This window comes from Piliocolobus tephrosceles, chromosome 5, assembly GCF_002776525.5.
Source record: "Piliocolobus tephrosceles isolate RC106 chromosome 5, ASM277652v3, whole genome shotgun sequence".
Classification (NCBI taxonomy): Eukaryota; Metazoa; Chordata; class Mammalia; order Primates; family Cercopithecidae; genus Piliocolobus; species Piliocolobus tephrosceles.
The window spans coordinates 142,249,994-142,272,409 of NC_045438.1; the positions used below are offsets into that span (position 1 = coordinate 142,249,994).

At 40.5% G+C, this 22,416-nt stretch overlaps 2 protein-coding genes across 2 annotated transcripts; one reads left to right on the top strand and one right to left on the bottom strand.

The window, feature by feature from the left end:
• Positions 1–16,275, bottom strand: LOC111541141 (histone H3.1-like). Its single transcript, XM_026446598.2, has 3 exons — positions 16,189–16,275; positions 14,980–15,586; positions 1–369 (listed from the first exon to the last, which is right to left on the bottom strand). Exons 2-3 carry the CDS (start codon positions 15,328–15,330, stop codon positions 43–45), a joined length of 678 nt encoding a protein of 225 aa, XP_026302383.1. The 5' UTR covers positions 15,331–15,586; positions 16,189–16,275; the 3' UTR covers positions 1–42.
• H1-3 (H1.3 linker histone, cluster member) lies at positions 5,748–6,537 on the top strand. Its single transcript, XM_023209698.2, has one exon. It carries the CDS (start codon positions 5,822–5,824, stop codon positions 6,485–6,487), a length of 666 nt encoding a protein of 221 aa, XP_023065466.1. The 5' UTR covers positions 5,748–5,821; the 3' UTR covers positions 6,488–6,537.
• Positions 16,276–22,416: the final 6,141 nt, after the last annotated feature.

The window sequence follows — 22,416 nt, forward strand, 5'->3', positions numbered from 1 at the left end:
GGCCTTTTATGGGTAAGCTGTTAAATAAAGCCGGGGTGAGGCTCAGCCACCAAAGCCGTACAGAGTACGACCCTGGCGCTTGAGCGCGTAGACCACATCCATGGCGGTGACTGTCTTACGCTTGGCATGCTCCGTGTAGGTTACAGCATCCCGGATCACATTCTCCAGAAACACCTTAAGCACACCTCGCGTCTCCTCATAAATGAGGCCAGAAATGCGTTTCACGCCGCCGCGTCGGGCCAAGCGACGGATAGCGGGTTTGGTGATACCCTGGATGTTGTCGCGCAACACTTTACGGTGGCGCTTAGCGCCTCCCTTTCCCAAGCCTTTACCACCTTTGCCTCTGCCAGACATGGTCGGAAATGAACACTAAGACTTACCTCTACAACTTTGCGTCTCCCTGAAGCCCCTTATATATCAATTATGCGGACCTTTTTGGAGACTGAATTTGAGGGGCGGGAACGAAACCTCTGTCTCCGCCTTTTCCGTACCTTACTGGGCGTCCCCTACGCTATTGCCTTGGGAAGGAAAGAGGGCGGTGAGGGTAGGGGAAATGCAACTTGATTTGACTCCTTCCCTTTTCCTTCTTTGGGTCTTGAGTGTAGGTTTCTGTGTTCTCTAGCCCAGTTTTTGTGGGCTCTCGAAGAACTGATAATATCTGTCTCTTAAAAGCCTTATCATTTGCCAAAAGGAGGCAGTAACGCTACACTTATCTACCAAATGGATAGACAAGAGAATAAAATTATTATTTTGAAACAGTCTCGCTCTGTCGTCCAGACTGGAGTGCAGTGGCGTGATCTTGGCTCACTGCAAACTCCGCCTCTTGGGTTCAAGCGATTCTCTTGCCTCAGCCCCTGGATTAGCTGCTACTACAGGCGCTTATCACCACGCCTGGCTAATTTTTGTATTTTTAGTAGAGATGGGGTTTCGCCACGTTGACCAGGCTGGTCTTGAACTCCTGACCTCAGGTGATCGGGGGACCTCTCTTGGTCTCCCAAAGTGCTTGGATTACAGGCATGAGCCACTGCGCCTGGCCGTAATTTGTAAATGTGAAGATTCTTGAAAAATGTATTTTTACTAATTTTTTTTTTTTGAGAGGGGTCTTGCTCTGTTGCCCAGGCTGGAGTGCAGTGGTGCTATCTCAGCTCACTGCAACCTCCATCTTCTGGGTTCAAGCGATTCTCATGACTCAGCCTCACAAGTAGCTGGGATTACAGGCACGCGTCGCCATGCCCAGGTAATTTTTGTATTTTCTCATTAAAGATGGGGTTTCGCCATGTTGTCCAGGGTGGTCTTGAACTCCTGACCTCAGGTGATTCACCCGCCTTGGCCTCACAAAGTGCTGGGATTACAGGCGTGAGCCACCACACCCGGCCATTTTTATTGATTCTTAAAATGTGCAATACTTCTTAAATTTGGCCAATCATGGGACTTAGCGTTTGGCAGAGAGGTATACATTCACATCGTTTTTGGCATTCCTAATAAAGAAAGACCTCTAGTAAGGGAAATCAATATTAAGTGAAGTTTCATTCTTTCTTTTTCAACGTATAATGCAATATCTGAGGCATAACGATAAGGAACCCCAGGCTTGAAGACATCATCCTCTAATAAATGGTATTGTATTGTTGGCTCGATTCTAGAGTGTCATTACCTTGCTACCTACCAGTGCTTTTATGCCACTAAAGCATACATGGTAAATCATGGTGAATAAAGATTTGTAAATTAACAAAAATAATACTAATAAATTCTGTGAAATACTGTCCTAATAAAAGATTCCTGAAGAAATGTTCTACATATATAGGGTATGTGTAGTAGAAAGATTCAACATTAACTCTTACATTCTACTCCTTCACATTCATTGCCTCCTATATACTGCAGGGGCAACTTAAAAATTCCTTCTCTGCTGGTGCCTAAAGGCAGTGAGAAGATTATTCATTTTGTGCAGCTAAGAGTCTACTTAAATTTTGGCTTAGGTTCAGTTATCTGTAGGAATAGACACAAGGATCTCAAATGCTCTCCTTTTTGAGGTAGGCACCAAACAAGCATCTTTCATTCATTCAACAATTTAATGTCCACTACATGCCAAGAATGGTGTACAAATACCAGATTTACAAAGGTGATCACATTTATTCCCTTAAAGAATACAAAAGTTTAGTAAAGGGAAAAGTAAACTCAGGATTAGGGGGCAGATATCAGACCAGCATACTTCTACTTACTGTTGAGTATTTAAGGGTGGAGCAGCCATATCCCAGCTTTACTGGCATCACTCTGAAGCTTGTTAGACATACAGAATTTCAGGCTCAACCCCAAATCAATGGAATTGATATTGCATTTTTAATGAGATTTCTAAGTGGGTGGTGGGTATGCTCTTTCAAGTTTGAGAATAATTGTTTTAAAGCTCTGCTGTTCTATATTAGCCACTAGCAACATGTGCTCATTTTTATTTAAATTAAGTTAAATTAAAAACTAATTTGTACACTTACTCTAGCCACATTAAGTGCTCAATAGCCGCATATGGGTAGTGGCTACCTATTGGACAGTGTCAATACAGAACATTTTTATCATCGCAGAAAGTTCTATTGGGCTGTATCTATGATAAGGGGGTTTCTTCTGAAGAGCTTCTAATCCAGTCTAGAAGGGAACAGGGAGTTTGGTGGATGCCTGAGACATGTGAAAAGAAAATTGTAAGTTTGAGTGTAGTAGTGGCCTTTTTAGGAAATAAAATTAATACAATACTGTTGTACTTGAAGAGGAATTTCAAGGACGGTTGTAATGGATGTGATTTCTCATGGACCTTCTGAACACATTTGATTCTAACACAAAGCCTTACTTTCTGTAATAGTCTATATATGTTTTCACCCATTTTAATATTCTACATATTTTCTTTTTTTGTTGATAATCTTTAAAATCTGAATTGTGTGATGCTTAAGCACTGTCTCACTGGATTGATCTAGTGAATACTACCTACAACTCTCACAGTCATTTAGTATGGTGGTGGTGGGGATAGGGGAGTTAACACAAAATGAAGAGAACACTGAGCCATAAGTTAGACAGCTATGATTTATCTAACTAGTTTTTCCTACCTACTTTTTGCATCTATAAAATAAACGGTTCCAACCTCAGTGTAATGGGAAATCTACTGTTTTAGAATATATTCAGATTTAGGATTCCAAAGCAACACAGAACTCTTTTTGAGGACTACCAACATAATAGGTGAAACTTTGCAGGACTTCAAGTTTACAGTCCATGGGGTGATCCAACTTTCAGGAACCTTGTCCATGCTGCAATTACAGAGAAGATAAGTACCTAGGTCCCAAATTACGTAGCCCAGTTCCTTTCCTCTTTGAACATCTGGTGAAATTTGTTGGTGAAACTGAGTCTCAGTTATTGCCCTCCAGAAAGGGCAGAGATTAGTTAACCCAATGCCTTTTTACTTATTGAGACCCTAAGTGGCCGTGGGAACCAGTCAGTGTTGCACAAGAATGAAATGGTGGCATCTGTTAATTGACTGTATCTAACAGGGTGAACAATTCCAACAATTATCCAACAAATGTTAAGACTACAATAATGATCAAAATAATAAACAGTAAACAATCTGAATTTTAATTGTATTTTTATGTCTAGGCAATATAAAGCTATGGTCCCCAAAAAGAAATACTTATATTATGCTTGTGACTATCACTGTTAATAATGATATCCATGAAGATGCACTGCCCCTGCCTCCAGAAACCTATAAAATACTTCCCCTACTGGAATTATGGGGTGGTACTAATCGAATTCTGTAAGTTTAGCTCTTTTATAAACCATATTTGTATTTTTGTGGTATATAACACGGTCTTAAGTCCCAGAGACTTGTTTTCAATACGTGCAAGAGAGTAAATAATTACTTAATACAAGCTTACTAATTTTGTTTTCTGAGACGGAGTTTCACTCTTGTTGCATAGGCTGGAGTGCAATGGTGCTATCTTGGCTCACTGCAACCTCCGCCTCCTGAGTTCAAGCGATTCTCCTACCTCAGCCTCCCAAGTAGCTGGGATTACAGGCATGTGCTACCATGCCCGGCTAATTTTTGTATTTTTAGTAGAGACAGGGTTTCACCATGTTGGTCAGGCTGGTCTCGAACTCCTGACCTCAGGTTGTCTGCCCACCTTGGCCTCACAAAGTGCTGGGATTACAGGTGTGAGACAGCCACTGAGTCTGGCCAAGATAAGCTAAGTAATTTTTTATGAAATTTGTTGAATGAGGAAAGATGACATCTTTAAAGTTGATTATTTTATCTAGGGTTTATATGAAAAAATCTTCTAATCACTATTGAGTGTAGGCCAGAATAACTTGGTTTTTTGAAATGAGTATTTTTGTTAGAGGAAACATAAGATCAAACTATTTCTCTTGTTTCTTTAACAAATATAGGAGTTCATTTCAGCATCTGATTATTTGATGGAGAATATTAATGTGCTCAATTATCCAATAATAACCTAATTCCATCAGCTGTATTGCAAACTAACAGATAAGGAATGATAAGGAATAGTGAAATTACTCATGTTTGCTCTGCAATATTTGTTCAGCTCCTTAGGTGGACATATTCAACCTGTTAATTTAGAGTGTGACAGCTTAGTTCACATTTTGTGTGTAAAAAGCCAAAGAGAATGATGAAAATTTAGAAAGTGATTTAAATAAGAGTTTTTTCTTTCTAACCCTTGATGCCCACACTTGCAATGGTGAAAGTTTGTATTTTATTTTTTTAAAGTGATTCTTACCAGTTATTCAAACAGTTTGTATACAGAGGAAGCAAAATTTGTATTATGTGATTTCAAAATATAAAAAATGTACAAAATTATATGAGGAATATTAGCAAAAAAAGTGTCTTTCATTAACTTATTTATAAAGTGATGGGACACGAACATGTACACAAGCTCTCAATGCTCACAGTTGGCAAAATGATGTTGGCCTGCCATTCTATTATTTGTTGGTTTAGTTTTCTGTTTTGGAGATGTGGTAGTTGATCTTTAATGCCCATTCTAGGTCGGAAAAATCCATGATCCTAACTTTCAAGAGAAGGTTGGTGACTCTACTTAGGATTTTTTTTCTATAAGAGGAATGATGTCGCCTCACGCTTATCTTTCTGGAAATGTTTAAACCACTGAAATATAGAGATCAAATCCAGCTTACACACTGGTAACTCAAATATTATTTTTTTAAACTATCTTTTCTAAAATAATCACCCCTCTTATACATAGAACTTTCTACCTCAGTGCCAATTGCTAGAGGTTGATGCAAACAACTCGCCAGAGAGCCTGTGCTATTGTTCCTGCGAAAAAAACCAATTTCCCTACACATTTGAATAAAAATGAGTTTATCTATATAAATTTGAGACCATAAGAATTGACAGAACAATGCCCTGGAAGAGACATTTGCAAATGAAAGAGGGAGAAATAGTATTTTTAAGGAAAACCTGAAAGTTGTCTCGATTTGACCGAAGTTTGAAAGAGAGTTGGGGGAATAAGAAAAGTTTCAAGACGCCGCTTTTAAAACTAGGCAAAGGAAAAGAGGCAGGAATGAAGCCCGAAGTCTCTCGGATCAGTTTCCCCCAAATTCCTCATTATTTCATGCCCCGATTTCTTATATTTTTACTCTTTTTTAAGGGGCAACAAACACAGCAGCGCGGTAGATCGGAGGAGTCCTTTTCCAGCAGCTCAGCGCATGGAGCAAGGAACCAATCATCACTCAGCGTCTCTCTATATAAACCCTCAGCCTCCGGCGTAGAGGACACGCCGTTCTGAAAGTTTGAGGTTTCTTTTGTCTCTTCTGGCGAGACAAAAACATGTCGGAGACTGCTCCAGTTGCTCCTATCACTCCTGCACCAGCAGAAAAAACACCTGTGAAGAAAAAGGCGAAGAAAGCAGGCGCTACTGCTGGGAAGCGCAAGGCATCTGGACCCCCAGTGTCTGAGCTCATCACCAAGGCAGTGGCAGCTTCCAAAGAGCGCAGCGGTGTTTCTTTGGCCGCGCTTAAGAAAGCGCTTGCGGCTGCTGGCTACGATGTGGAGAAAAACAACAGCCGTATCAAGCTTGGCCTCAAGAGCTTGGTGAGCAAGGGTACTTTGGTGCAGACCAAAGGCACTGGTGCTTCTGGCTCCTTTAAACTGAACAGGAAAGCCGCTTCCGGGGAAGGCAAACCCAAGGCCAAGAAGGCTGGCTCGGCCAAGCCTAGAAAGCCCGCTGCAGCAGGCAAGAAGCCCAAGAAAGCGAGTGGCGCCGCCACCCCTAAGAAAAGCGTCAAAAAGACTCCTAAGAAGGCAAAGAAGCCGGCAACAGCCTCTGGGACCAAGAAAGTGGCCAAGAGTGCGAAAAAGGTGAAAACACCCCAGCCAAAAAAAGCCTCCAAGAGTCCAGCTAAGGCCAAAGCTCCTAAGCCCAAGACAGCCAAGCCTAAGTCGGCGAAGCCGAAGATTACAAAGGCAAAGAAGGCAGCTCCGAAGAAAAAGTGAAACTGACGGGACTTTCCGCCTTGAAAATTTAAACGGCTCTTTTCAGAGCCACCCATAGGTCTCAGTCAAAAGAGCTGGCGCCTTTTTTGCGAGGCCAGGGGGGTGCGGGGGTGGTGTGCGGGCGCGGTCTATCCCAGTCATGCAGGTTGGGGTTCAGTAACTAACAGTTCCCAGCAGCCTGGGCGCGAGAATCCTCCTGCCTCCGCCACAGCCACCGGAGTAGCTAAGGCTAAACTACCAGGTTTTGCTTTTTCTTCAAATTCCCGCGGTAGTGTGTGATTGGCCGGCTGCTTTCTCTCAAAGCGTGCGCTTAAAAGTGGCTCTGAAAAAATTTTATTCCTGGCACAGGGATATGGTGTAAATGCTTTAGTTTGCTTTAGCATTGAGGTGACTTCTTGAGCACAGCCTGTCCTGGTTGAGCAGTACGTGGCATGCCCAAGGTTCCTGCGCCCCACCATCTTGTGCAGCGTTGAAAATGGCCCAACTGCAGGTGGCGCCCGGTGTCTGTCTTATGGGCCGTCAGGTACCGTACTTGGAAATAGGCAGTGTGGGCCTGCATTGCCTGGTGAGGTGGCTCCCCTGTAATCCCAGCATTTTGAGAGGCCGAGGCGGGCGCATCACGAGGTCAGGAGTTCGAGGCCAGCCTGAAAAACATGGTGAAACCCTGTCTCTACTAAACAAAATATGAAAACTAGGCCTGGTGCCGCGCTCCTGTAATTCCAGCTATTCCGGGGGGCTGAGGCCGAAGAATCACTTGAACCTGAGAGGCGGAAGTTGTAGTGAGCCGAGATCGCGCCACTGCACTCCAGCCTGGGCGAAAGATAGAGCGAGCCTGTCTCAAAAAGTGTGGCCATTGTCTTTTTCTGTCTGACCAGCGTCTCCAGGACTTATTTTCCCAGAAGCTCTCTTGCTTGTTCATTTATTTTTGCCTACTCTTAACCTTCTAGCACTGCCGCCAGGTAACACTGGCGTGCTGGCTCAACCCGCTCGGAGTAACTGTCTTTGCGGAGGACTCGGTGTATTAAGCCTACTGGCAACTAGGCCCGCGTGGCAAAGCAGGTCTTGCGTTTGGAGCGAGTTTGGTCTTGCTTCCAGCGTCCAGGTAACTTTAGAAAAAAAATGCAATTCTAGTGTTAAGCCAATCGGAGGGAGAAGTCATCATAGTCTCTGACTCAGTTTTGTAAAACTTGCTTTCCTATTGGTTTGGAGAGCCTGCTGAATTAACCAATCAGAACGTATTGTTAGATTTTTATTTGCACGGTTTTATCGAGCCAAAAATTTTCACCTATCAGGTTGCGGTATTAAAAGTTGTGTATGCTGGGACCTAGTCGAAAAGTCTGTTTTTTTTCCCCCTCCCCCTCAGATGGAATTCTCCAAATGGATTCTCTTTTTGGAGACTACTCACCTAGTCATTCTGCATAAATTTCCATAAGTATTGCTGCCACCCTGATGCTAAAAGATAGTATGAAAGGAACCTCTGTCAGTTTATAATCTACTTCCTTTCCCAAATTGCTTTCTCACAGATTGAGATGAACCAGGGAGCTAGAGTTAGCTATCCAATACATAGTTGGTGATTAGATAAGAAATAGAGAAGGAAAAATAAATGAAAAACCTTGGAGAATGGAGCAAGAAGCCCGAAATTGGGGTTACCCGGACAAAGAAATGGGCTGTAGGAAGTTGGGCTGACTTGGACGTACTACTGTTTCCATTGTATTTGGGAGGTTGAGGTTATTCTTTTTTGTTTTGTTTTTGATTTTAGAAAAGCCCACTTAATAGTACTGAGAAATCTCGACAAAATCTGATTTCTACAGATGTTTATGGGACTCTAGATGGGAAAAAAATTACATTTTTACAAATCCTAAATGCAATTTGGTTATTTCCTTTGTGAGTACAGGCAGCTAATCACTGGATTTCACATCAATGATAATCATAGATTTTTCATATTACTTTGTACTTATTACAGGTGTCTTGAAATAATTTACGCTAATTGTGAACCTTTCAAGCCAACATTATACTTGCTGCTAGATCTTATTTGATGTGTAACTCAAGCACATATACAGACTTTAAGAAAAAAAATATTTTAGTGTCACCACCTTTCTTACCCCATTTAAGTATTTTTTTAAAGCGTGGTTTTGAGAAGGCGTCTATAGATTTCCAGAATCTCCAGAATACATAGCACAAAACAAGTAATGAACTCTTGAACAAGTTTGCTGTGGGACCAAATACCATAAATCCCTCATGATTATAATAATACCTCTTAATCTTACTTCTTTGTTTATATTCTGCTTATTAGTTAACATTTTATTATATTTTACATTATTATTTGCCTCCCTCCCCCCAAAAAAAGGATGTAGCCTGTGATATGTTTCTAGTTATAAGCAGGAGTTTAATTTTTTGAGAACCACAGCTACATCACACAATTTCTTCTTTGTAGAGAAAGCCAAAAGAGCTCCCTGTATGAGAGTGGCTTGATTGAGAAGGGGATCTGAATAAATAGGAGGATTTGAAATATTTATTCAAAATAATCTTTTTGAAAATGAGTGAAAAATACAGGTGAGCAAAAATTTCTTCACCCTCCGAAAGTTCACTGAAAATCAATGGAAAAAAGGCAGATTAATAGAAAAGTCAAAATTCATCACAGGTTTATGTGACATGGGAACCTTCACAATGAAGGCCCAGAGGTACAGGGGAAACTGTCCATTTTTATGCTTAGGTTCAACAAAGTACCAACTGCCATGTAGAACTGTGACTGGATAAAAAGGGTGTCATCTAATGCTAATAGACTGGGGAAACATAGCAAGGCCTCTGTGTCTAGACTCTTCTTGGCCTCTGGCAAGATTCTTTCCTTCTGGATATTCCTTCCTCATTCTAGAGGGCCCTCTCTGTAATGAGGGAAGGTCTTATGATCTACAGCCAAACAACATAAGACATACACGTTTTTATGGCTAGGTTTTACACAGAAAGGAGGGCAAAAAGTTACAGTAAGGTTTTTAGGTTTTCTGGCTGGCTTTGAAGAAAAAGGGGTTCTAGTTTCAGTAACCACCCTGGGGAAGAGGGAGTCTAGTTTTATGTGTAGCCTCAACGGAGGATGAGAGGCCAAAGAATAGCAGTAGGTCACTCACTTCTGCTTCTAAGGCCTTCCTTTTGGGGTATTATTTTCCAATCCCCAACGGGGAGAAGAGATCTGGGAGGTCTTTAGTACCCAGAATGACAAGATTTAGGCTTTTGATGAAAAGTGATAAGGAATAAGATAATTAGGTGGGGAATGTGGCATTCCACAAGAGCAGTCCAAATGACTATAACATACCTCTGGTTCCTTACTGTTGCAAAGCACTTATTTAACTGCCTCACTTGGGCAGTTACAATGCATTTATATCAGGTATAGCTAAAATGCTTGATTTACTGTTAAAAAACTTGGCTCTTAGAAAGGTGAAATGGCAAGAAATGACCATTTGCTGTCACTAAATGGTGGACCTACGTCTCAAACAAGTTTCTTGATTCCTAGAATCATTCTTACGCTGCTTCAATTCTGTTACATCAACTGGAAAAGGAGTGGTATTTTCCAGTTCCTTTTTAGGCTCATTGAGAAAGAAGCAGAATTTATGTATTTCTATGTCTGGCCCCTTGTGAAGTATCCATTTCACAATATGTTTGGTATCAACAGAAGCAATGAAATGTAATGATTCAATCAATGATCTTCCAGAGTTTCTCTGATTTATATAAATTCATATTCATATTCATTTGCCACAGAGGACATGCACTTGTTTTCAAGGAAATCTGAACTTGTTTAAATCTTTCTCCATATTTTAAAATTTTGGTAGCAGTTATAATGAATATCTTGAGATTGATAAAGAATACTAACAGTGTCTTAGCATGGAAGTTGTGAAGGGCATTTTCATACTATCTTAGCTGTTGGAGAGTTCTTATGTGTATAGCATAGGTCTGACACAAAAGTAATTTTTAGAATCAACCTGAAGTCACTACTTTAACTTGAGGAAGCAGATTTTCATGGTATTGTGGGGAGGCCTCAATCATCCCTGTTACACAGTCACTAAATCAGGTTGATTTTTATAGAATCCTAAATAATTCTTATATATTCTCCCTTCTACATTCTCTCTTCATTCTATCATAGCTAGAATGATTCCAATGCTTACTAACTAGTTCCCTAATTTCTCTAGCCTCCAATTTCTCTTAACTATTTATTTACTTATTTATTTTTTGAGACAGAGTCTTGCTCTGTTGCCCAGGCTGGAGTGCAGTGGCTCCATCTCAGCTCACTGCAGCCTCTGCCTCCCTGGTTCCACTGATTCTCTTGCCTTAGTCTCCCAGGTAGCTGGGATTACAGGCACACGCTACCATACCCGGCTAATTTGTTTTTGTATTTTTCACAGAGATGGGGTTTCACCATGTTGTTCAGGCTGGTCTCAAACTCTTGACCTCAGCTGATTCATCCACCTCAGCCGCTCAAAGTGCCAGGATTACAGGTGTGAGCACCACGCCTGACCCATTTTAAAAAACAAAAACCAAATATGCCTTATGAAAAAGGTCAGTGGCTTCTCATAGGTTCATGGGAAAGCCCTGTAGCCTCTTAGCCCCTTTTCATAATACTGTCTGCTGGCACTCAAAGACACTAATAACAATGTAACCTTTCTATTTCTCCTTATTTTATTATTATTATTATTATTTTACAACTTTGTTCTGGAACAATTCCCCATGAGAATCTTTATAATACTTCCAATTCCTTCTGAAATTACATCTCCATGCAAAAATCCCTCTAATTCAAAATGTACACTTATCTCTGAAAATGTGCTTTCATGACATTTAATAATTGAAAACAATTATTATCAATAGAAAAATTTTAATGCATCTATTGTTTACTCCCATTAACTAAACTGAACTATAGAGCATTTGTCCTATTTTCCACTACTCTAGGGGCGTGTGTGTGTGTGTGTGTGTGTGTGTGTGTCTGAATTAAAAAATTCCATCAAATGGGTTACATTATTGTCAGATGGTCATCAAATTCAGTGATTTCATTTTCTGTTTTCCTGTGTGAGAAAACAGGGGTAACAAATTTCTCTGCCCCTTTCATGACTCTTGTTTCCATGGCCTGATTTACAAGACTATGTTCCTTATCTTCAGAAGTATACCATTTGATATACATATATGCAATTTTTAGTGGTGGCAACTACAAAACAAAAATGAAAAAAATATTTCAAGTTTGCCTTTCAAATTCCCAAATGTTACATGTCAATATTTACTGTTGGCAGGTCAAGTAGGGAGGGTATGGAGAAATAATAAAATGGGATTTCTGAATTGTCTTGAGTTTTAGCTATTATCTTTATAATATGAAGAAACTACTGGTTATTCAGAGATTACATACTTGTTTTATTTTAATTATAAGTACTTGCAGGCAAGTATGTAACTGTGAAATGGATACACACTATAGTGTGCCAACAAGTACATAGAAAATATGATCTGACACATGAGTAAGATTTGAGATCTTCCCCAAATAAAATCACAATTTATTTTAAAAACATCTAGTATTATTTACTACTTTCTCAGTGTATGCCTTTGAAGAAAGTTTCTTGTGTATATGTGGTTAAATCAAGGCTATTATTTGAATAGTATACAGTAAGGCTAAAATTTGTGAATGTTAGTGTCATATTTTACTGTATGTATATGAGTTTCATATCTGTAAAATTTGCAGTACTAATTATAGTATAACTTCACAATCATATAAGATCCTGCACATTTCATTTTATTATTATGATTATGATTATTATTATTATGTTTTGAGATGGAGTCTTGCCCTGTTGCCCAGGCTGGAGTGCGGTGGTGTGTAATCTTGGCTCACTGCAACCTCCACCTCCTAGGTTCAAAGATTCTTCTGCCTTAGCCTCCTGAGTAACTGGTATTACAGATGTCTGCCACCACACCCAGCTAATTTTTGTATTTTTAGTAGAGACGATGTTTCACCATGTTGGCTAGGCTGGTGTTATTAATTTTTTAAAGATGGAATGTTGCTTTGTCACCCAGCCTAGAGTGGACTGGCGTAGTCTCGGTTCACTGTAGCCTCTGCCTCCTAGGTTTAAGTGATTCTCCTTGCCTCAGCCTCCCAAGTAACTGGGATTACAGGCACGTGCCACCACGCCGGGCTAATTTTTGTATTTTTTTAAGAGACTGAGTTTAGCCATGTTAGCCAAGCTGGTCTTGAACTCCTGACCTTAGGCGATCTGCCTGCCTTGGCCTCCCAAATTGCTAGGATTACAGGCATGAGCCACCTTGCCTGGCCTAAGACCCTGTACATTTTAAGATATCCATTTATTTTATTGTATATGAAAAATTTAAACATGTTAGTAGCTATTCCAGGTGATAAAGCCCTCAGGAGTAAGTGATGAGGATTTTGCTGAGGCTCTTTATTTAAAACAGTAATGCCTGGTGGGGAAAGTTTTGGCTCCAGCACTATCTGACATTTTCTTAGTTTCAGTTTTTAAATTTGTTTTAGATAATAGATAACTATTGAACTTACATTTTTGGAGACTTCATAAAATACTGCATGACTTCTGGTCCATTGTGGACACTCAATAAGTGTGCATTTTTCCTATTTAGAAAAACTATATATTAAAATTATAAAAACTTTATCTAATCTTTTATTTTTCTAAATAGGAATTCACTCAACGGTAAATTCTTTTCAGTAATCTTTTATTTTACATCTCAACTTGACTAAATTTCCGGAGGCTTTGTTTTAGGCAAATGACCATGCTAGGTGTTCTGGTGGATTTAATGATATAAAAAGATGCATTCTGTGCCCACCAAGTCCAAGTCCTCATGTATTGAAGTCCAACAGCTGTAACAGAAATACAGGTTAAAACTTGCTGAGGTAGAATCTTAAAGAAAGTACAGGATACAGGAAACAACATTTAAATAGAGAATGCTTTTATCCAGCATAATAGGATGTTCACTATGGTACAAATATCTGACAGCAGTTACCTTAATTATGGATAGTTATACTGTTTTCCTCATACACTGAATCTGTAATTCACAGGACCCACGTCTTTATGTCTGACGGGCTTCCATGAACAAAAATGTCTTCCATAAATCTCCAGGACTTCTTACTATGGCTACCTTGGCCTGCATAGCTATTTACAGCTTTGTCACTACCACATGACTAACCTCTTTCCTTAGTGTAACTTGAGGGAAAACAGCACATTAAAAAAAGTTAATAGAAATTTCTCAATGACAGTTGAAACTACTCCACCCCATTTCAAAACTGAGGAATTTGCTGAAATGTTTAAATATACAAAATTCTTCCAAATAGCACGTAGTATCCCATATAGTACATACACCCTTCTGCATTTCCAAATAACAGCCTGTATGATTTCGGAACAGAATTCCCTATTTTCCTTCCCTTCATCTACCAGTTTCGAAGCTGTACCTTTCTATGAAAGGCAGAATATTCTTCTGTAAGAACTTGGAAGTCATCAAAGGATTTTCATTTGATGATAAATATGGGGTACTTTTAATGAGATTTGATTAAAACAGGGTATTTACTAAAGTTGAAAAGTTCTTTTAAGATATCAGCTGGAAGGCCGGGCGCGGTGGCTCATGCCTGTAATCCCAGCTACTCCGAAGGCTGAGGTAGGAGAATCGCTTGAATCCGGGAGGCGGAGGTTGCGGTGAACCGACATCGCGCCAATGCACTGCAACCTGGGCAACAAGAAACCCCATCTCAAAAAAAAAAAAAAAAAAAAAAAAAAAAAGAAAAGAAAAAAGAAAAAAAAGGAAACAAAAGATATCAGCTAGAAAGTTGAAAAGGCTCATGATGTTTGCATTTTCCTTTCGCACTCAGGTATGTCAGACACACTCATCTGTACCTTCGTTGCTTTGACTCCTGCAGTTTAGAAACTAAGCAAGGCTTTCAAGTCTGCAAGAGCTGTGTTAATGCCACGGGTCTAGGTGTTCCAGCTAATAACCTTAGCCTTAGACCAATATCAGGCGCACAGAGAGGGTAACCTTGACCGCACTCAAGGCGCCGACCGTCGCCGGCAAGTAGCTGGGTGTCAAAACACTAGTGGAGTAAGGCAGCCTGATGCATACCAAAAGCGCTGGCCCCTCGGGCAAGCTCAAATACGTACAAGAAATAAGCAGTTAAGAAATAAGCAAAGGGCCTGAACAGCAAAACAAAGCCTGCTAAACCAATGGAAAACCGGGGAGGGAGGCGGAGCCCCAGGCAAAACCTGAGGAAGCGCTTGAATTTGGAAATTTAAATTAAGCATTACATTGAGGGGGCTAAATGCCATTATTTCAAAGGTCTGTTTCGATCAGTGCAGTTTCGTGGTCTAATGTGTCTTGAAGGATTACAGCTTGTTTCATGGAGAAAGTGATTGGCTCTGAAAAGAGCCTTTGGGTTGAAGGTTGGCACTCAAAACGATTTACGCTCTCTCCCCACGAATGCGGCGGGCAAGCTGGATGTCCTTAGGCATGATGGTGACGCGTTTGGCATGGATAGCGCACAGGTTGGTGTCCTCAAAAAGCCCCACCAAGTAAGCCTCGCAGGCCTCCTGCAGCGCCATCACAGCGGAACTCTGAAAGCGCAGGTCGGTCTTGAAGTCCTGGGCGATTTCTCGCACTAGGCGCTGAAACGGCAGCTTCCGGATAAGAAGCTCGGTGGACTTTTGGTAGCGACGGATCTCGCGCAAAGCCACGGTACCAGGGCGGTAGCGATGAGGCTTCTTCACGCCACCCGTGGCCGGAGCGCTCTTGCGAGCTGCTTTAGTGGCCAGCTGCTTGCGCGGTGCTTTACCGCCTGTGGATTTACGAGCGGTCTGCTTAGTACGCGCCATACCTCAACTGCAAAGTAAGTGGGTTAGGAAAATTCGTTTACCCCTCTATTTATATAGGAACAGAATCACTCTGATTGGATTGTGGACAATCCCTGTTAGTGTCGGTTGCTAAATTCCGGAAGTGCTCGGAGCGATTCACGATTGGTTTATGTTTTCAGTGCAAGATTCTGATTGGTAAATTTGGATAGAGAACTGGCTCCTTTAAACAAGTTGTTTTTTGATACAGGTATCTTTGATGATTCGCAGACAGCATGACCTGCAAAGACATTTTATCATTTAACTTAATAGACTGACCTTTTATTCTGTTTAGCTATAAAAAAAATCGAATGTGTTTGAATTAGAAAATGCTTTAGAATTTGTTTTCAAAAATCTCCGCCGCTGTTTTCTGCTTAATTTTCCTGAAGTTTTTCCCTTCCCTAGGCACTCATTTAAAATCCGTTGTCTAAGTATCTCTCAATGAGTCCTCGTTTCATTATGGAGTCCATAGCTAATTCATTCAAACAAGGTTTTCTAAGACACACTGTTTAAACATAAGGAACTTTGTGTTTCATTTGTGTTAGAGTAAAATTCTAACATCGTGGAATCCCTACCTCTGTAATACTAGGTTTGACTCAAATCATTTAACGGTATTATTTTGTTGTGTTCAAATTAAAATGTCCAGACATAATGGCAAGAGCCGTCAAAAAAAGTATTTTCAGTATAGAATCTTGAAAAAGATGGCGGCGAAGAGAGTCTTAGAAGGTTGTTTCTTTATAAGACAATAATGGCGCAGTTTCTCCAGATCCCTGCGGGAGAGAACTGAGGTGCCCTGAACGATTTAAGACACGTCCAACAGAACTTTTATAGGAGTGGACTCACCCAAATAACAGGACTTCTTAACTTGGTTTTCGCTTCCAAACTCAACAGCTCCCAATTACTTTAAAAATGTAACAAATGTTTACTGGAAAAGATTCTTAAGGAATGACATTATAGCCTAACACAGTATTTTAAATCAACCTATCGGGTTCCCTGTAAGGTGTTCTTTTCCTGGCCAATAAAAAGAGCAGTTTGGGAATTCTTAATTTACATACTTTTAATCTATTGGCTACTTTGGTTCAGGCAGAGTTTAGATTTACAAGTTCGCGTTTGTGTAACCGTACTATAGTTCAGAAAGGGATAGTGCGCGTGCGCGCCTGTTGCAAGGTCTAGTTTCTTTTTGTTTTTCTTTCCCATTAGGTTTTCTTTCTTATTGGAAAGCTATTTTGTAAAGTGTTGTAGCAGGTCCGCAATGACGCTGGCAAGTAGTCTAAGGCGATTGACATCATGAATATGCCGTCTCCCCTCCCTGGAGGGGAGACGGCCAAACCAAACTTATCTCTGCCAGCAAATGCCCGCGGATGTCTGCAAGCGGAGCGGGGAGGAGACAAAGAATGTTTTGTGCATTCCTGTTCATTCCTTGAATTCTGTTAAACCTGCCCTATTTTAGGGCATTCATCAAAATTCTGCTAACTACAGGATTGATACAATTGCACCTTTCAAGTTAGTGTCTATTTTGCAAATTTGAATTATCTTAGGACTTATGGGCAAATCTTGACTGAAGTTACACGTTGTCAGGCGTTTCAGTCTCACATCTGAAGTATTATATGAGTCCCTTGCTTCTCTTTTTCAGAAAAAGAAACTTATGTACACTTTAAATCATGGTAAAACGGTTAGATATGTTGGCAAAATGGTTTTATAAGAAGCAAGTAAAGAACTGAAATCCTTTTGTACAGTATGATCACGTATCTGTGGGCTGGGCTGTTTGTTAATGAGAGCTATGCCCTCTATGCTTTTCCTCTCCACACTCCCTACATGTCATCTTCTGAGGTCCAAGGCCTGTTTATTGATACTGTCTTCTGTTTTCTCATTTTCATTTTAGTTTTTTCATTTCTATTATGAGGATGTTAATATCTACATCTAAAAAGTGTTTCCAAAATTAAAAGATACAGTTTAGGTTAAAGGTTCAAAACACAGTCAGTGAGAACCATTAAGGAAATTCCATCTTTATGCCCCACAGTTTGATTTCCTCCCCAGTGTTCTTAAATCTGTCAATCTGGTGTTTTGCCATCTGAAGCTACCTTCAGTTCCTTTCATAATCCTCATCTCTAAATATGTGTAAAGCTTTATTTTAGAACTCAGTGCAAAATTTACCTGATTATATAAGAACTTACCAGCTCACTTGTATTAATCAGTAATTTCCATCATTATCTCCATACCTGAACACAATTTCCCGTAGGATCTGTGTTTTGTGATAAAACAGTCAGAAACCAGTTGTGGCTACTGAGCATTTGAAATGTGGCTGTTGCTGCTGAGGACTGACTTTCTTTTTTTGAGGAGTCTTGCTCTGTCACTCAGGATGGAGTGCAGTGGCATGATCTCAGCACACTGTTACCTCCACCTCCTGAGTTTAAGAGATTCTCCTGCCTCAGCCTCCAGAGTAGCTGGAATTACAGGTGCTTGTCATCACGCCCGGCTTATGTGTTTGGGAGGGGGGCAGGGAGAGGTATTTTTAGTAGAAACGGGGTTTCACCATGTTGGCTCGGCTGGTCTCCATCTCCTGACCTACGTAACCCGTCCGCCTCGGCCTCCCAAAGTGCTGGGATTACAGCCATAAGTCACCGTGCCAGGCCTGAATTTTTATTTTACTTACTTTTCGTTATTTTAATTCAAAAGCTGATAGTTCAGTTATTGGAAAATGTTAGATATGTTTTGAACAATCACATATATGAATTTAATTCTAGAGCACTGAAGTTTATGAAATCACAATGAAATTCCATTTACTTCCAACAAACATTTAATACCAAATTGAATAGGATGTCCCTTATATTTAGAAGACTTAAGATTTAAAAAAGAATGTGAAATACTGCATTAATAGTGTTTTTATATTGACTATGTTTTGAATTAATGATTTTGTATTTTGGGTTAAATATAATTAAAATTCTTTTACCTGTTTATTAATTTTTAAAATGTGCTTACTGGAAAAATCAACATTACATATGCAGCTTGTATTATTCTTTTTTATTTTATTCTTATTTTTTGAGGCAGAGTCTCGCTCTGTCATCCAGGCTGCAGGGCAGTGCTGCAGTCTTAGCTTACTGCAACCTCTGCCTCTCAGGTTCCAGCGATTCTCCTGCCTCAGCCTCCTGAGTAGCTGAGATTACAGGCACGGGTCACCACACACAGCTAATTTTGGCATTTTTAGTAGAGATGAGGTTTCACCATTTTTGCCAGGTTGATCTCGAACTTCTGACCTCAGGTGATCCGCCTGCCTCGGCCTCCCAAAGTGCTGGGATTACAAGCGTGAGTCACTGCATCTGACCGTGGCTTGCGTTATTCTTTATAAATATCATTGTTCCAGGATTCTCCATTTCTCTCCTCTGTTTCTTGATTCTTTACCAAATCTTGACAGCATACGCCTTGAAACAATGAGGATATTCAATATACTTCTATGAACTCAGTTATAGCATCTGGACTTAATCTACAATAAGTAAGTATCTATATTTATATCTACATCTACATGTCTATACAGTTGTGTTAGGGAACTAAGGGGGCTTGTTAAACCATGACTCATTGAGGCAAGAAGAGGTGGGTAACTAGCAAAATTATTGATGTTTGAATATTTCCATGGCAAAATATCAGTAAGTGGACAGTATTTGAAATTCTTTTAGCCAGGCACAGTGGCTCAGGCCTATAATGCCAGTGACCCAAGAGGCTGGGGTAGGAGGATTGCTTGAGGCTAGGAATTTGAGGCTCCAGTGTCATAATTGTGACACTGCACCGCAGTCTGGGCAACAGAGCAAGACCCAAAAATGAAAAAAAAAAAAAAAGAGGGAAGTATTATATGAATATTTTTCTCTCTATTGTATGTTTTTGAGGGACAGCATCTACAACTGCTAATTCTGGTGTTTAAGAAAAGGGGAAGAGAAATCACTGTGGAAGCACAATGCCATTTCATGAAAAGAAGAAACTCCAGAAAATAATTTGCTATTCCTGGAAGCTACATAAACTCCAAGAAAGACTCAGATAAGAACATCAGGTCAATTACTTTGAAGTCTAAAAAGAATACAAAATTAAAGTGTTTATTATTTTGTAGGAGCCAAGGCAAGCTTTGAAGCTTTGCTGAAAGATTAGCTTGCAAAAGGCAGATTAATTGTAGAAAAGTTACACAAATTTATTAACGTGTTCAAGAGAGCCTTTAGGATGAAAACACAAAGATACAAGAAAAAATTGTCCACTTTTATGCTTAGGTTCAACAACATATGGACAACCTTGTAGAAATTTGATTGGATAAAAAGGGTATGATGTAATGTTAATAAACTGAGTGGAGAAACCCAGCAAGGCTTGTTTGTCTAGACTTTTCTTGGCCTCTGTCAACTGAAGAATGAGAAGGTTCATACATTTGCAAAGGAGAGCTTTATTTCTCAAAGGATTGCAGCCTGCAAGGTGGCCATTCTGACAGGCTGGGAAGGGTAGCCTTGGTTTGCTGAGAGACAGGCAGTTGGAGGGAAGGAGAGAGGGATACAACAGGAATTTTTGAGGAATGGGTGGGCCAAATATACATATTTAACAGGTTATAGGAGGAGCTATGAATATTCATGAAGGAGACCCTAGCACGTGTGTATTAGGTTTACATGTATGTAACATATGTCACATGATCAATTTGGGGTGAAGATTTAACATGTAAATAAGTTATAATTAGGTCCTATATATAAAACTGAAATATAGGGCAGAAGTCTATGATCTGCATTCTGAGGAGACTGGTCACATTCAGTTGCGGGTCTGCAGTCATTTATCAAGAAACTCTATGGTCCTTAATACCTGTCTTATCTGGACCACCATGGAGAAGGGTGGAAGGGGCCAGATAAAGTAAGTAAAGGGGCTTTCTGGTGTATTATTCCCTCAAATCGGACTTTGAGAAAATCTGGCAGTGATTAGAAAGGGGAAGAAGGGTAGAAACAAACAGGATGTGTAGCCTCCATCCTGTCATGCCTGGGAACTTAAACTTTTGGGGTCGTTTAGCCAAAGGAGCGTCCATTATTCTGTCAAAGGGGTTTAGAATGTTCATTTCATCCCTCACCTCTTTGAACATGCATTCCTTCCTTCTGGGTATTGGGTATGGGACAGCTCCATCTCTGGAATGGGATCTTATGACCTGCAGTTAAACAAGGTGGCTCAAATAATTTCTCTGTGGTTAGTTGTTACACAAAAAGGTGGAAGGGAAGTTAGAGTAATATTTTTAGTTTTTATGGCTGGCTTTGGGGAAAAAGGATTCTGGTTGTCATAAGCCACGCTGGGAAAGAGGAATTTTAGTTTCTATGTCTAGCCTCAGAAGAGAATGGGACTGAGAGACAGGAGGGCAGGAGAAAGAGAAATATTTTGCTTCTGAGGTTGCTTCTTTGGCCTTCATTTTGGGGTATTGTTTCTGAGCCCGAATTTGATTAATGAGTAAAGGATGTCAAGGAGTTTTACTATGGGGCTTCATAGACATTTTTCTTACAATTGCTATATTTTTATCTTGTTTTACTTAAAATGTAGTTTAAGAAAAATCGTAAGATTTCTAAGGAAAAACGGGAGGGGACATAATGTGTCCCACTATAAAGCATTTATAGTTTTTACAAAGTTTGCAGGGAAATGTGCTTTTATCATCTCACAATTTACTATTGATTAAAGGTATCACACTTCTTGAAGTTACTTCTTGGAGGCTTTTGTCTGGTGATGCAAATAATTTCTGTTATTTGTATCACCAGAAATTATTTTTGATGCTAATTATTTTTGATGTAAATTATTTGTGATGCAAATAATTTCTGTTCAGTGGAACAGATATAATTCCAATTATTTAGGACCCTTGGGGCATTAATTTTTTTTGTAATCTCATTCAGCAACCTTGTGCTAACATTTAAGAAAGGGCAGCTTTTCCCTTAAGTAGCTCAGTGACTTCTGATAGCAACGGAGTTTGCCATGATTCAGGGCCTGTATCTGAAGGACATCCTCAAGCTGCTGGTGGCCAGAGTGCTCTTGCTGGCTGCCTTGGTGGCCAGCTGCTTAGGAGGCTCTTTGCCACCAGTGGACTTTCATGTGGTTGGCTTGGTGTAGGCCATGACCTTTCATATCAGATTTACAGATCAGTTCTCTTTACAGGGCCTGGTGTGATGCAATTAGTTTTGAGATTTTTTTTGTGGAGCAATGTGACTGGATTTCTAGTAAAGTTGAATAATTATGCTTTACAGTGTAGTCCATTTATAAATTTCGGTCATAAAACTAAGTTTTTGCTGCTGGGTTTTTTCTTTTTTTTCCTTCCTAAACAGGATCTTGCTTTGTCCCCCATAGCTCACTGCAGCTTCGAACTGTTGGGCTCAATCAATCCTTCCCGGCCTACTTCTCCCAAGTACCTAAGATCTCAGACCAAGCCACCATGCCAAGCTAACTCTCCCCCTCCCCTTTTTTTTTGAGAGGACGGAGTCTCCCTCTGTTGCCCAGGCTGGAGTACAATGACACCATCTCGGCTCACTGCAACCCCCGCCTCCCGGGTTCAAGTGATTCTCCTGCCTTAGCCTCCCGAGTAGCTGGGATTTCAGGAGCCCACTGCCGGGCCCGGCTAATTTTTTTGTATTTTTAGTGGAAACAGGATTTTGCCATGTTGGCCAGGCAGGTCTCAAACTCCTGACGTCAAGTGATCTGCCCACCTCGGCCTCCGGTAATAGGCGTGAGCCATCGGGCAGGGCAGGCTTTTTACTTTTTGTGGAGATGAGGGGGGTGTCTGGCTTTATTGCCCAGCCGGGTCTTGATAACCTGGGCTCAAGCGATTCTTCCGCCTTGGTCTTTCAAATTGCTGGGATTACAGGTCTGAGCGAGGGCGTTAGGCCATTACAGCTTAGTTTCGTTTAGTGTTGATTTTAGAATACTGTGTTAATTGCGCTTTTTGAAAAGAGAAATCCAAAAAACAAATCTCACTGGAGGAATGTAGTCTTTTTTTTTTTTTTTGAGACGTAGTCATGCTCTGTTGCCTAGGCTGGAGTGCAATGGCGCGATCTTGGCTCACTGCAGCCTCTGCCTCCCAGAATCAAGCGC

Bases quoted from the DNA above. Each gene is read 5' to 3' on its own strand.
- H1-3 (XM_023209698.2), top strand. From the start codon at position 5,822: ATGTCGGAGACTGCTCCAGTTGCTCCTATCACTCCTGCACCAGCAGAA.
- LOC111541141 (XM_026446598.2), bottom strand. From the start codon at position 15,330: ATGGCGCGTACTAAGCAGACCGCTCGTAAATCCACAGGCGGTAAAGCA. The intron at 370-14,979 runs GTCACCATCATG...GGTAAGTCTTAG, and splicing joins GCGCTATCCATGCCAAACGC to TGTTCATTTCCGACCATGTC.